At 36.2% G+C, this 16,364-nt stretch overlaps 1 protein-coding gene across 1 annotated transcript in view; it reads right to left on the bottom strand.

The window, feature by feature from the left end:
- The window catches only part of B4GALT5 (beta-1,4-galactosyltransferase 5), a 49,516-nt gene that overhangs the window by 18,698 nt on the left and 14,454 nt on the right, over positions 1 to 16,364 (bottom strand). Inside the window, exons 2-7 of the mRNA XM_083358019.1 lie at positions 9,916 to 10,050; positions 3,807 to 3,920; positions 2,540 to 2,664; positions 2,128 to 2,244; positions 550 to 737; positions 254 to 376 (exon numbers count right to left, since the gene is read on the bottom strand). Coding sequence (XP_083214145.1) covers positions 254 to 376; positions 550 to 737; positions 2,128 to 2,244; positions 2,540 to 2,664; positions 3,807 to 3,920; positions 9,916 to 10,050 — 802 coding nt within the window. The remainder of the gene's footprint in view (positions 1 to 253; positions 377 to 549; positions 738 to 2,127; positions 2,245 to 2,539; positions 2,665 to 3,806; positions 3,921 to 9,915; positions 10,051 to 16,364) is intronic.

Here is a 16,364-nt window from a genome sequence, read left to right as displayed (position 1 = left end):
TTATCTTGTAAGAGTGGCAGCTGCCAAAACAGAGCTGAATAGCATAAAGAGAAAATAGGACAGACTTTCAGGCAGTTGAGTATTGCTAAGACGTAACCAAGGATACAAATTTTCCAAAAGTCACTCCTTTTTAATTTTATATTGCAATTCTTTTTGTTCACAAGTCTTGTAGAATCTGAAACTAAATCATGGAGCCCTGTCAATTGGATTTTACATGCAAACCATCCTCTCCACCCCCAGCAATGCAACGCACCTGTTCCAAAGGTCGTCATCCTCTCCACCCCAGCCCCAGAACGCATTTGCAAAGCCATTGATTTTTTTGAACTGTTCCACAGTCAAGCCACTCACTCCACCAAAAAATTCAGCATATGGAAGGCTACAGATATATGAAAATAAAAATGTCAGTCAAGTTTGAAATGAATAGTTTTTAGTGGTCAAAGCAAATACGTTGTTGTAGCATGTCTCAATTAGTTTTAGTTACAGTAGTATCTGCTTCTAATTAATTTTCTCTTTTAGCATTAAACTTACTAGGAAATTGCACTTACTTACATATACATGTACTTATCCAACTTAGCAGCAAAGTGTCTTGGCATCTGTCCACACCCATAATAGTTACGATTGTTCTCAGGTATATGGTCCACATCGTGAAAGATCAAACAGTCCCAGTCCAAGTCCTTCATAGCTTCCCGAAAGCCAACATTAAAGAGCATAGCACGATTAAAGGGCTGATTCCCTGCCTAGAAGACAAGCCCAATATATAAAAAAATAACATTTACTTTCATTCATACGACAATCTGAGTTGCAATACTTGAAGTGGATGAATAGGTGCAATTAGTTGCTTTATATCTTAAAGTATATAAGTTTCCTTTTTCAAAGACACAAAGATTTTTCTTTCGTATTTTGCCTAAGAAAATTTTGTGTTTCAATCGATTGCCATTTCTGACATACGAGCAGATTAAGCTCTATAAATAGACATATGAGGGTTAGGGACCACCCTAAAGCCTAAATACAAATACCAAAACAGACACACACTGTTGCCAGGCTAATTCTTGATAGATAGGAGTTTAACATGTGCCTAGGGATGTCATGCTATAGATATATTGGGTGAATTTGATTAACACATAAAATATAAATGCAAAGCAAAATTTATGTATCACTATTGTCCCGTGATAGCCCAACCTAGTTTGTACAAGAATACAAGCATAAGGATCTTACTTCTTAGTTGGATCTTACACAAATGTGTGATAAAAAATTGTACCAAAAAAAAAAAAAAGCAAACATGCAAACACTGTAACAGTTTCATCAAGGAGAAGTGTGGCCATTTAAATCTGTTTGCGGAACTACTAACCACTCTTTAGTTTCGTACAAAGCTGAACCAATTATTGGGGTATATTGAGTCACTATATGTCTTAGGAAGTACCAAAATTTTGATTTAGTCTTAGGTTTTAACTACAAATCAACAAACAAAACACACACACCCTCTTGGAAGATTTGCATGACTTGAAATTGCATCAGTGATATATTGTTGAGCAAAACCCTATGAGTATATCTTTCTTATAGGATTTTTGGAGCCCTGGTGGCTAGAATGCAGTATTGCAGGCAAACTATGCCCACAGTCTAGAGTTAGATCCTGATGAGCTCTTTCACTCCTCCAAGGTTGGTAAAATGAGGATGCAGATTATTGGGGTCAATATGTTGACTCTGTAAACCGCTTAGAGAGGGCTGTAAAGAACTGTGAAGGGTATATAAGTCTAAGTGCTATTGCTATTATACAACAGATCAGCATTTCTCCATCATTAGATCCTTAAAAGTTTCATTTTATAAGTTCAAGTGAAACATTTCCTTGAAGACGTTTTATAAAGCAATATGGTCTCCTTGCTTCTAAAAAATGAAATGTATACATTATTTCATTTCTCTCCTGAGGCCTCCTCCAGCAGTTCCAGTAACAGAAAGAATATTTTATATTTGCACTCTGCATGGGTAGAAGTTTCTGGCTAGGGGAACAGGCAGCCCTCATTAAAAAATTACTTCAATATTTGACTTGATAAGAAATTGTTATCAAAACAAACTTGTCTACACAAATCTAGAAATTAACCTTGAAAAGAAAAACAGTACATGCAAACTTACTTGCTCAATGACATAAAATGCAAATTGCAAACGTTGATGTTGCAGCATTGGAATAAGATGTCTAAAGAGAACTGGCAAATGTTCAAAACGATTGCGGAATGGAATAAGAATAGCCACCTACAAGGAGAAAGATCATTAGCTCTTCTAAGATCTTGCAAGCAACCTAAGCTATCAATATCATTCCCAAGCTACTCTACAGATATTCTCTTCTATTACAAAAGGGGTTCCCAACCAGGGGAGCCACTGTATTACAATATAACTGCTACCAATATTTTTTAAAAAAACCTTGAATTATAAGGCCAGCAGCTTCTATAAAAAGCATTTCAAAAGAAAAATTTAAGCACACAAGCAGCTCAGTATTCAAGATGGTATATAGCATTATTGTTTTCAGCATTCCCTTTCTGCAGCTTACTTTCCAGCGAGGCAAGCAGTCACTAGGCTTCCAATGACCTCCTAATTTGATAGTAGGGTCTTGAGAGAAGAACTGGTGGATCTCATCCATACTGATTTCACTCATATTTACATCAGTTAGCCCCTCTGTGTACGTAAATAGCAGAAAATGAGAGATAGCAAGCACAGCCATAAGAACATGTTTTGCAAATCAATTGTAATTTTCAGAATTAACTCCTCCTTTACTATTTTAATCATTACTTTCTGAGCAAAGTAGTAAGCCAATAAATTTATTTAAAACTACAGATTGTTTGGAAGAATAAACAAATGGAAGCTATTACTTCCAGATGCATAACATGTAACAATATCACACTCTTACTGTACTGCTGAGCATGAAGAAAGGAAGCACATAAGCTCCACATAAAACAAATATCTGGATTTGCCAAACTTGCTGGAGGGCAATTGCTACTTATGATAGGTGACAAATAATTTTACTGGGCCTCATTATCCTTCACTGATATAATCACACTCATCAACCAAGAAAGCTTATTCCCAAATTTAGAGCACAGAAACTCAGCAAACACTGATAAAACATGAATCTTTCAAGTATATGCACTTATAATGTTTCATTGGATATACCAGCATTTAGAAACAGTAGATGGAACTTAACATTTTAGGATAATCAATCTATACATGATAAATAACGTGGTAAAAGGTCTCTATTTCTCTCCCATCCTACAACTGAAAAAATCTGGACGTGAATGAAATAAGATTTTATTTAATAAACAAAATAATATCTGGACCATGTAAAACCATGAAGAGATGCTTCACTCAAGGAATATTTAATAGAATATCCTTTTTGTTTCTGTTTTGCTAAGCAATATTCCCTGCCCCCTTTCTATAAACAAGATAGTTATCTTTCTTCACTTGATGCCAATTTAATGGCTTATCCAGCATTTCAAGAAGTTGCTTCTGTACATTCTGAAACTATTTGATGAAGTTTTGATGTAATATAAAGCAATTCAAGGAAGTAAGCAGCAATTTCCTTTATAATATAAACTTAGTTCAGCAATCTATTTATTACATGAATAATTAATTCTAAGTTGTACAAATTTAATTAACAAATCAGTTGTACAAATTGAATTCAGAAAAATTTAAAATATATGGAGCGATACTGAAATAAATAAGGTTTCAGACAATTTATTTCTGGTTGGAATATGACTTTATATATGTTAAGCATATAACTGGAAAGGGAAAAGGGTGATTATATAAATTGTAACAAAACTTACTCATAGAAGGGAGCCTCTCAGGGCAAGTATAATTTGGAAAATAGGTAAAATCTTCAGGAAGGAAAGTTGTTGTTTGCAGAAAGTTTTCACTGTGATTCAAATCAAAAGGATAATCTGATGGAAGAGTGAGAAAATAAAGACTGCTACTCAAAATTATTTTATTACTTTCCATTACTAGCCTAGTCATTAGGTTTATTTCTTAATATCTTTAGTATTATACAACACAGACAATAACTTTCATGATTTCATCATTAGGAAATGAAATTTTCTCCCAAAGAAAGAAAAGAAATTCCAGAATTAGTGCATTAAATATCTTTAAAAGCCAGTAAAGGACACTGATAATTGCATCAATATATCATTCTGCTTATTTTATTCATTTGGGGAAATTCCAATGTTTATTTTAGGATTTGCCATTTGCAATGCTGTGCTCATATTTTATACATCAACAGTGCTATGAAAGCAACATCTGGATTTTTATTATGTAAAATGGAAAGCAGAAGCTGATAGAATTATGGAGACTTAATTCAAGCGAAGTACCTGATAGTGGCTATAAAAATACTAGCTGACCTATCTCTTTTGATAAAGAAACCATTCTTCTTTCAAACCAGATTATTGTTAAGAAAAAAAGCTTTAAGTTCATTAATACACCACATGCACAATGAATTTAAAGTTTAATCCATGATACCTCCAAATAGGGCTGAAAAAAAACTCCATCTAACATCCTGGACAAGCACTGTACAGTATTCTGAACTAGACAAAATTATCTAACATAACAAAACTGTTTCTTGACGTTTCCGATTGCATCTTTAAAAGACTCTATACTGCATGAACACAAATGAAACTCAGACAAATAATCTACTCACTCTTCCATTAGCTACAGTGTACCATTAAGAACTTAACACTGATTTAAGAGTACAGGTTGCTCCCCGGGATCAGCAACATTTCCCATTTCTAATATCCATTGATTGGATATTTAATTTGGGCCCATTTCAATTTATATGTTATACCACATTTTTATTTATGATTAGCTTATTTCATTTTACAATGGCATATACCAATTATTTTGCAAGACTCTGTGCAAGTAAAACATAAAAATAATAACATAATAACCAAAATGAGTACCAGGTATCAAATCAAAACTAACAGGATGTTTATCTTTTCAACAACTTCAATCTATCAGCTGAAGACCAAACAAAACAGAATGGTCTTCACTTGCTTCCAAAACATAAAATGCTCTTCACTTCAGAAAGAAGAGAATTCCAGTGACCCAGGGAAGCCATAGGGAAAGCCTGGCTCTAAGTTGTTGTTTATGACAAACGTGAACAAATGTTCCAGCTAGCTGCAGTTATTTACATAACAGTTTTTAAAATGCCTTATGTGACAAGTATATTTCCTAGTACTGAAGGTGAATATTTTTCTTGTTCTAACCTCACATACCAAATCTTAAAGAAATGCAGACTAAAGTAAAATAAAAAGATTCTAATTTGTTTTCTCCAAAATTTAGATGGTCCTCTATTTTTTCCAAGGTCACAGTGTTAAAGAGTTCAACTATCAGAATGTGTAATAATTGCAGCAGTATGCTCGTATTTCACCATGACGGAGGCCAACATGAAACTGAAATTAGACAATACAAGGCACTCCATTAGTATATTAGCAAGGTTATTGTACTTACATGCTACTGTCATAAGAACATATATATTCTTATCAATAACAAACCACTAATTCCTTTTTTCTGTTTTTTTATCTTAATTTTTATGATAGCTACACTTTGTACAGATCTGAATAATGCATAGACAACTAGAATTTTAACTCATGAATTTCCTTGATATAAAACATATTACTCAGAATGCTTATTTTTTAATTTTACTATTTCACTTCTAATGAAATTATTGTGGCTTTCTTATGAATGAGCCTGTGAATGTTCATGTGACAATATGTTGATTTTCATGAGAAAATTACATGTAAAAACAAAGCAGGCTGGCGAATGAGTTCAGAGGCAGCAGAGCCCTCTAAATATAATGAGATGTCCAGAGTAAACATAGGACACGGGTATCAAAATCGCCACATCACCTGACATGCCGTGATGTATTGTGACTTTTTTCGCACTGCATCCGCATGATGCAACCAGCTGTGGGCTGGCAACTTGACACCCCTGACATAGGAGATCCTTAAATTCAATCTCCAACCAAGTTTTTTTTTCTTTTTTGTGAATTAACTGCTATGGAGCCTTAAATTAATTTCAAAGTTGCTCTAAGATAAAAGTAAAATAATTAAGAACTGCAAAATTCTTTAAAGTATTGTAAAATTATTAGGGAGCAAAGAATGGAGAATAAAATTATTTTGCTGCTAATATTGTATTATCAGCAGTAAAAGCAGCAAAAGCACATAAATTAAGGTATCTTTCCAGATATCTTAAACTTTTATTTCATAGAAACTGTGACTGCACCTTTTAGGTAACTTTTTTTTTCATTTTTTAAATTTCAGATAGAAAAAGGGAATTAATGAAGGGGAGTTAAAACATATGAGAGATACAATTTGAATGGTGTATCCTAGCAATACATTTGGCAGTTGTTTTGCTGCATATCACCTTGCAGTGTTCCCCCCCCCCCCCCATATCAGGAAAATGTTTTAAGAAATGGAGACAACTGAAATTTTCAAAGAAGGTAAGATTGGCTGGGAAATCTGAAAAAAAGATGTGAGATTACAAAGGCAGTGTTATATGTATTTTGATGACTACAGAAGTCAAATCCTTGCAAAAAAACCCAAACCAATTAGAAATGATTTTCTTTTTCCCTGGGTGTAGTTTCCTTTATATGGAAATGAAATGATGTTATTGTGAGACGGTACAGAGAAAATAAGCAGTGCATTTTATTATGAATAATAATAATTCAAGAAACACATGTCAACACAAAGGCCAGTTTCTGTAAAAACATGCTTACTCATTTTAGGGTGAAATATCATGGACAGAGACATCAGTGCAACACAACATCCCAGCTAATAACATTTCCACAACCAAGCATATATTATTTTGACATATAACATTTTATATTTAAGAATTAAGCTAGAGCAGGAAACAAGAGTAGAGAACTGCCCTGCAGTACAAATGAACCTCTAACAAGATATTTTAACTTTCTCTAAGGCATCATTCTCTCCAGTCAAATCATTAATTTTTTATTTATTTTTTATTTTAATCACATTTATATCCCGCCCTTCTCCGAAGACTCAGGGCGGCTTACAATCTAAGCACAAATCAAATGTGCTTAGCAATAGCCTTCATTCTATGTATATGCCTGCTTATTATTAGGGCTTTCGCCCCCCCCCCAAGCGGCATTATTACAAAGTCAGCTTATTGCCCCCAACAATCTGGGTCCTCATTTTACCTACCTCGGAAGGATGGAAGGCTGAGTCAACCTTGAGCCTGGTGGGATGCGAACCTGCACTAATTGCAGGCAGCTGGTATTACTTAAGGAGGCATTAGCCCACTGCTCCACCAAGGGTCTTTTTAATAATAGCATTACAAGTATAACCAGATATTTTTTTACATTTTAATCTTCAGTTTTATTTTAAAGTTCTTGCTTCGTGCTGGAACAGTAGTTTTTATGTGTTTTATATATTTCCTATATAGTACTCTTTTCCTGTTTATTTATTATTTTATTTATTTTAATTCCATTTATATCCCGCCCTTCTCCGAAGACTCAGGGCGGCTTACAAGCTTAGCAGTAGCCTTCATTCTATGTATATGCCTGCTTATTAGGGCTTTCACACACACACCAAGCGGCATTATTACAAAGTCAGCTTATTGCCCCAACAATCTCTCTCTCTCTCTTTTTTTTTATGTTAGCATCTATGTAATTCACCCAGAGAATTTGGCTATTGGGTGGGTTAGAAGTAAAATCTTAGTTTGAATGGTGTTAAAAATAAAATTCAAAAATTAAAACAAAGCACTCTTTTTAAAAGCCACAACTATTTAATTATATTATTTTATATGGCTACCCGAATAATCGGATTATGATTATGATCCACCCACGTAACTAAAGGCTGGAGCAAGATACAGAAGTTGGTTGTGCTAAATAAAAACATCTGTACATTGATAATAGTTTCCAAAATTGGTTACTGCAACAGAAAATTTCCTTCTTTTTGCGCCAGGGACCTCAGTCATACCATCTAAGCCAGTTGAAAAGCGAGAAAACACTGAACAAACCAGGAGTTTTGCTGTTCTTATTAAATAGCTGAAGAATAATGAAGCCAATGTTAATTTTTGAAGAAATGGTGTCTTCCACTTTGGTTTTTCAGTTGCACTGAAAAAGCAATTTTCAAAGACATTTGGCTATGTGTCGGAATCCTTATCAGTCAGAATTCAGAACCTACAGGACAGAAATGACATTGGTTGTGCTTTTGCATGACCTCTGGCATGGACAGGATGGGGGTAGTGCATCCATCCTTGCCATACTGAATCTCTCAGTGGTTTTCAATACCACTGACCATGATATTCTTCTGGATCCGCTGAGAGGATTGGAAAAGGGCAGTATGGTGCTGTGTTGTTTGGTCCTTTACAACCAATTCTACCACCACTTAGTGATGATTGGGGTGGACCAATCACCAATCTCAGGAATCGGTGCTTTGTCCTTTCCTTCTTATCATCTACATGAGATCCCTGTGCGAACTCATTTGTTGCCATAGGATGAGGTATCATCAGCATTCTGACATGCTCAAATATATATCTCCATCTTTAGTGAATAAGATGATGCAGTGGCGTAGCGTGGGTTGTCAGCACCCGGGGCAAGGCAACCGGAAGCGGAAATAGAGGGGCGGGCGGGCGGTGACGTCACGGCACCGCCGAAAAGACGTGCCCCGCAGCGGCGTAGACTTTCCAAGAAGAGTCGCGCGCATGCGGGATGCTTCCGGGTCCCTCTCGAGGGCGGCTGGGCGGGGCTCCGACCTGCAAGAGCCGCTGCATTCAAGCTCGCACGTGAGCCCTGCTAAATAAAGCCACGCATGCGCACGAAGCTACGTAGGCCGGCCGGCCGGCGGGTCCGTCTTCACTCGGCCAAGCCTGCCGGGGCGCCTGCGGGGCGCTTGCGGTTGGCCTGAGCCTGGGCGGAGAGTTGGCCGCTTCTATTTATTTTTTTCAGTTTATGTGGCCGCCCATCTCACCTGCCGGACTCATTTCGCTTTGCAAGAAAGAGCAGCTCAAGAGCGGATCCAAGCCAACTCTGTGCAGCCCTTGGGGCTCCCTGAGCAGCTCAGTGCGAGCGCGCCCCCCCAGATGTTGCGCCCGGTGCGGCCGGCCCCCCCTGCACCCCCCACGCTACGCCACTGAGATGATGGTATGAATGTTTTATCCTTATGCCTGGAGGCTGCAAGGGTCTGGACGAGGAACAACAGGCTTCAGCTGACACTGGCAGGACTGAGTGCTTTGGATTTGGGGGCCCACTGGTTTCACTAAATCATCTTTGCTGGTGAATGGGGTTGCATTGCCCCAGACTCAGGGCACAAACCTGGGGTGCTCCTTGACTCACGATACCTGCTTGATGAGCAGGTGACATTCCCATTTAGGAAGAGCTTTGTACAGTTTTGTCTTGTGCACAAATTGCACACGCTCCTGAACTGGCATGCCTTGTTTACAGTCACTCATGCCTAGTCATTTCCAGATTGGACTACTGCAATGCGCTCTGCATTGGATTGCCCTTGAAGAGTATCCAGAAGCTTCAGTTAATTCAGAATCCAGTCGTGCGGGCAATTATGTGCATTCTCGAGCAGAGCATGTTACATCTCTGCTCTGTAATCTGCACTGGCTGACAGTTTGCTTCAGATCCAATTCAAGCTGTTGAAATAACTTTTAAATCCCTTCATGACATGGGAGTGGGATATATGACGGACTGCCTCTCCCCAGTTATATCAGCCTGTTTCATTAGTCCTGGCAGCAAGGTCATGTTGCGGATTCCACCAGCTGGAGAACTGCATTTGATAGTTCCCAGGAGATTTGCCTTCTCTGCCATGGCACCTAGCTTAATGAACAAACTTTCCTCCAAATTTAATTACCTACCTCCCTTTTGATATTCCGAAAGGCCCTCAAATCCTTATTTACCCCAATTCTCACCAAACATACCAGAGTCATTTCCAGTGCTGTTCCTCTTGGCATAGGCACTGCGGACCACCTGTTCATAAACCTGGGCTCCTATTGTTCTCATATTTTCACGTATCATGATACCTTGGGCTTGCACCATGAAGAGGTAGGTGTTCACTGCAAGAAAACAAAGATAAGACTAGTTATAGCCTTCTGAAAAAGGGAATGAATTCTGAAGTATTTCAGAAACCACTCTTCTTTTTTACCAATATTTTAGAAAGTTATCATGCAATTTAAATAATTTAAAATAAATTTAAAATATTTCTAGTAAATATGTCCTAGTAATACAATTGTAGAAATTGTATTATATATTCCAAATCATCCCAGAACAAAAGAATATTAAGAAACAAACACATTATTTTGTTATATTTAGATCCCATCTTTTCTCCTCCTGTTTATTTAATCTTATAATACAAACCTGTGATATAGTTTGAGCTGATGTGCACTAATTAATCTAAATTTATTAAAGTGACTTTAACTTAAGCTATCCTAATCATGATCAAGCATCCCAACCATTACAGCTGGTACGTTCTTATGAATGTAAGAGTACAAATTATTTTTAAACAAAAATAGTAACCCTTTTGCATATCAAGTTCATTCATTCCCTACTTAATACAACTGATATTGCTGCTTCAATTCTCTACCTTAAAATTTCCATTTATTACTTCTGAAATCCAAAGAGACAATAACTTTTATTTTAATAAGCTAATAAAAATTTTACAAAGGCAATTTTTTTACCAACTTCCAGTTTGGATATATTTAAAAAGTGCAACAGCAAATGTAAAAGCAATCACATTTGGGGAGGGTGGGCTATTAGCACGAACACATTAGTATTAACTTGGTAATTATGAACATGCAGTAAGTATGTTAAGTTTTAAACTCTTTTGAACTCAAACTGCACACTGTTTAAATCTTTCTAGAAATATTACGCACTTAAATTATAAAGAAGCAGATGCATATTTTGAAGTTAGAACACTTTCTGGAAAATTATTATTGAAGTTCTAGGAAATGATTATTGAGCATAAAAGAGGATAAGATGGTAAAAATATTAACTGAGGGCTATAGAAAGAACTTGAAGAAGATCAAAATACTGAAAAGAAGTCAGAGCACAGAGAAGGAAGAATACAGGAAACTGAACTCAGCTATTTGGTTCAACAACCTGATGCATGTCAGGAGCTTGTTATGCTTGGCAATAAAGACTGACATATGCTGGTATCAGGAAGCTCTAAACCTTAATATTTATCACCTTATTTGTACACACAGAACTAAAGTTGGGCTATTTGAACTACTGCTCTTATATTCAATTACATTTTCTAAAAAAAAGAAAGAAAACCCAACTCAGAAAAAAACCTAAATATTGCAATTCTTACACTGACATTATGTAAACAGTAACTACATTAAGCAAAACAAAAGGACAATTCTATGCAAGAGATCCATGGCTACAGAGAACCCTGTGGTGTTTTGAGCTTTGGCAGGTCAGCAAAAGGTCACTTTAAATATTATAATTAGAAACTCAAAACTGTAATCTAGCTCACATTACAAACATGGACATTGTTTCTACCTGCTCTTTTTAAAAGAGTCTTCCAGTTTTCTTGACTTAAAAAAACAGGATTATGAACAAGCCATCCATCATAAAAGATGTCCTCATAAATCAATGCCAGATGGATCCCCCACCCCTTTCCTAGGGCAGCCCTTCAATACAGGCTCTGTGGCAATTTAACAAAGATGTTTCATTTCTTTTCACAAGAGAAATGAACGTGTGTTCACAAGACAATTTATAGGTCTATAATTTATACAATAACATTCATTATATAATTTTGTTCCTTGGACAGCAAAGGTGACTAACAAGCAAGTACTTGAGCGCATAACACCGGACATGTCACGAGAAGACAAAATCACGAAACATGAGTCTGACTTACTTTGGCCATGTCATGCAGGGAAATTCACTGGAAAAAGCCATTATGTTTGGAAGAGTTAGTGGTTAAAAAACAAGGAAACCAGGCCGTCAAAGAACACGGTGGCTGGACAGACACTATTAAAGCTGACATAAGTCAGATCATAGAAAAACTCAAAGAAGTAGTGCAAGGTCTGAAGATGTGGAGAGACCTGGTCCATAGAATCGTGAAGAGTCAGACATGATTGAATGGGTATCATCATTATCATCATCATCATCATCAAACTTTGTAATGTATTTATTCTGCTCTCAGTCTTCAGCTATTACTGTTTGTTGGGCATTTCTATACATTAAAACTACCGTAGGTTTAAACACTTTCTGCTCTAATGTATATGTGACAACTTGAAAAAGCCATAGAAGTATCAAAATTAAAAGGATCCCCCTAACTGAATACTTATGGTTATGTTCTTTTCTTACTTCACAAAAAGGGATTTAAAAAGATTTCAAATCCAGACATTAAGAAGCCTGAAGCCACTAGCAAAACAGTATCGTTATCTTCCTATATTGTTCTGCACAAAATTATATAAACATTTTAATTCGATCTAGCTCTCATTCACTTCTAAACTGCCAACTATTTAAAAAGTTACAATTCAATAAATTTATCACACTGAGACATGATATTCAGAGGGTAATAATTAGAGATACGCCATTTCTATTAAGGCTGTTTAACTAAATAAAACCTAGATAAAACCTGAATCGGAAAATACACATTTCATATATTATGTCTGAACACTTGATGATGGTTTCTTCTGCTTTAATCTACTTCAGATACATGTTGAAAGGCTGTTCTGTAAATAACAAAAAATAAAACACAGGCCTAAAAACTATCAAGAACACCAAGTATCTGAGCATTATCAAAGACAAACCCCACCGCCCCTTGCAAGACTAGTCTCCCTTTGTGATTCTCTTAAATTTTAAAAAATCCTTTGATTTTGTTATTCTTTTTTTTAAGAACAGCAGAACACAATAAATTCTAAGAAACATTTTTGTGAGCTACTGTCGCTAAGGTATCACCAAATAAAATCTGCAAGATTTCAGCAAATGTGGCAAATCTGCACCTGGCCTTTCAGACTGGAGGACTGCCTGTCTCTTTCCAGTAAAAAAATATCTCTGAATAGGTACCAACATGACTTTCTATGTAACAATCTGTCAGATCCAATATGTAATTTTCGTTTTAAAATGATTCTAGGTCAGTTAAAATCCTTCTAACATTAGAACCTGTAACAGCATACTTTTCTTACAGATATAAACTTTCAGCCATACACAAATATATATTTGAGTCCATCTGTTCTAAAACCCTAAATATAGAGACGGTAAGTACCCAACAATAAGAAAGTGATTTGGCCATCCTTATCTGCCTGGATGCTCATCTGGTAATAGGCAAAATACTGTCTCTACTTATTTTGGATTACTACTATTCAAATAGGTATTTGAGGCATCTCAAATCTGTATGCATAGTTAATGGGTTATTCTTAAGAGGCAAACATCCACTCTCTTATAAAGCTCTTCTTAGCTTCAAAACCATTTTACCTAGAAGCCATTTAAAAATGAAAATCTCTTGCATACAAAATTGGGTGAAGTTCTTATTCTTGTTTATACAATTATGATTAAAATTGGAGAGGAAAAAATAAGTTACTACTTTGGCAAATTGGAGGAAGATCTTATGGGAAAAAGGCAAACACTACTGTACTTCTGTAAAGGATGAACATGCACAAAGCAAGCTTCCTTGGTTTTGAATATCTAATTATTTTTCAGAATATAGAATTTTTTCAAGCAAACCAGTGAACTCATTTTTGGATTATATGTGCAGCACAATCCACTTAAACTAAGTCCATTAACTCTCTAGTTGGTGGAATTAATTCCGCCGGTATAATGTTGGTATGTTAAAAACTCATTCAGGATTTTGTTTAAAACCATACATGTGAACCAGTACTTATTTCAGATTTTCAAACTAAAAAAAAAGTTTCCTAGAAATGGCTAGAATAATGCTAAAATGGCAACTATCAGAAAAATCTGCAACATTCTTACCTATTTCAGTAATGCTTGAATAGATATTTGAGAAAAAAGTACAGAGCAGCACTCTCACACTAATTAGAAGAGGAATGTCAGAGAAGAAAAAAATCACCTTCACTATTTCATTCTCCCAACCATCTGGTGGATGAAAAGTTGTTGCATCAATGGAATGATAGCACCAGTTTCCACCTTATTATCAGATACTTGGCTTCTATGTTGGCTGAATTATTTAATTATATATTTGATGTAATAAAAAATTCTAAAAAGATAAGCTGATAAATGCTATCAAGTTGATATTTTGAATACCCTGAAATAGAGGGTACATGTAATGTTTTGTGAACTGACAAAACATAGGTTTTCCAAAAACTTTTAATTACAAAAGCAGTTTGCTAACCAGTAATGAAAATCAGCATGAAAAGCAGAAAGATGCTAAAATAATTTTATTATTTGCTTAGCAATACCATGGGCATTTAATAATGCAGATAAAAGACTAAACCTAATATTGATTTTGAATTGGAGTGAATTGTGGTTTTGGTGTTACATTTATTCATTTATTGGGTTTTGAGGCAGCCCAACCCTAAAAAGACTCTTGGTGGCTTACAATATTTAAAAGAATACATAATTGAAAAGGAACATGACTTTTTGGACAAAACCACATTAATAACACTCCCCTCACAACATCCCCACACAAATAATTGCCAGGGGTTCCTTAAAATCCTTACCCCAGATATGAAAACAAAGCTAAGACTTCAAGAACATTTGAAGTAAATCAGCTACATGCATCTCCAGAGGGCAGGAGCCATAACAGAGAAGACATATTTCCTCAGTCTTGCAATGACAACATTTAATTGAAAGGATCCAGAGTGTACACACTCTGCTGGATTGAAGCAGATAGGTAGAAATAACTGAAAATGGTAGTCCTTCAAACAATTAAGCCCTGTGCCAAGAAGCAATTCATCCAATATAATCAGTGCAGCTTTATGAAACAATGATGACATATGGGCATAACAAGAAGAATGCCACTGCATTTTGAAACAAATGTAGCTTCCAGGTGGTGTGCAAGGGCAGCCCCATACAGAGCACATTTCAATAGTTCAATTGTGAGGCAACTAGGACATGGAGACCACTTGGTTGAAGAAAGGGTGCAATTGGAGTCCAAAGTAGACTTGTGCAAAGGCCCTCTTGGCTGTAGCTGCCATCCCCTCTGTTAAGGTAAAAATCACCTTAGTAGAGGGCGAAGGACCGTGCTTCAGAGAATGCATGATGTGCATGAAGGGAGGTAATAAAAAACACACATAATCTTACTAAATACCTTTTAATTACAAAAATATAAAAACTAAATATATATTATAAAGAGAGCTAGCTGACTACATCCTAACGTAACAGACAGTAACAGCAAAGTGAAAGACAATAAAGAAATAACTGTGAGAACTTTTTCTAGACATGCGCACTAAACAGACTGAAACCATAACATAACTGGTCATATGGGATTCACTATGGTTACCAGATAAGTTATCACAACAGGTGCAGAGAGCAGGGGAAATGTACAGTTAGAAATGAACTTTTCTGACGAACAAAAAAAAACAAAAAACGTGCAGTGACACCCTCTATGAGCAATAACTGCAAGTCCAGGAGGAACCCCCCCCCAATTGCACCAAAGTCTTCAATGGATAAGAACAACCCCATCCAAACCAAAGGTGAAAACATCCAAGACCCAGCAGGCCCAAGCAGCCACAACTACTCAGACTTGTGAGAAATGAGCCTGAATTTGTCCTTCCCCAAACAGCCTACAGATACTGGGTTACCACATTGACAGTGCACCTGTTTAGCCTGGGATTGAAATGTACAATTGGATATCATTAGCATACTGAAAGAGACCAGATCTGACAGATAGCCTAATCTAGGGGTTTCATGTAAATGTAAATTAGAAGCCTTCTTAGATTTGAGGTAATACAATACAAAGACAGCTTGTTAATACCCTTGGTGGAGCTGGGATGGGGATGTTGCATCCATCCTCGTGCTCCCTGATCTGAGCATGAGGATGGATGCAACATCCCCATCCCAGCTCCACCAAGGGTATTAACAAGCTGTCTTTGTATTGTACTACCTCAAATCTAAGAAGGGTTCCCAAGTTATGCTTCTGATTTATTATTTATACACCACCTTTAATTAAAACTAAGCTTTCATTTAAAAATCCACTATGACATCTTTTTCCATATCATTTTTATAATCTAGCTTTTTTTTTTAAAAAAATCCAAATCCACATTCAAATCAGCCCGTCTATTTTATTCAATAAAATCTGTTTTTCTCCTATATTCTCTGTAATAGTAATAGACAATCTTGTAAGCAATTATAGCATACACTGTTCCCAGCAGCCTTAATTTATTCTATAATCAGATATTACTCCATTGTATTAATGAGTCTTCTCCTTTAATTGTAATGCTTACTTCTCTCTGGTTCCCTC

Source organism: Vipera ursinii, assembly GCF_947247035.1.
Source record: "Vipera ursinii genome assembly, chromosome: 3".
Lineage (NCBI taxonomy): Eukaryota > Metazoa > Chordata > Lepidosauria > Squamata > Viperidae > Vipera > Vipera ursinii.
The sequence above is the reverse complement of the archived record's forward strand: the minus strand, read 5'-3'. Positions and strand labels throughout refer to the sequence as shown.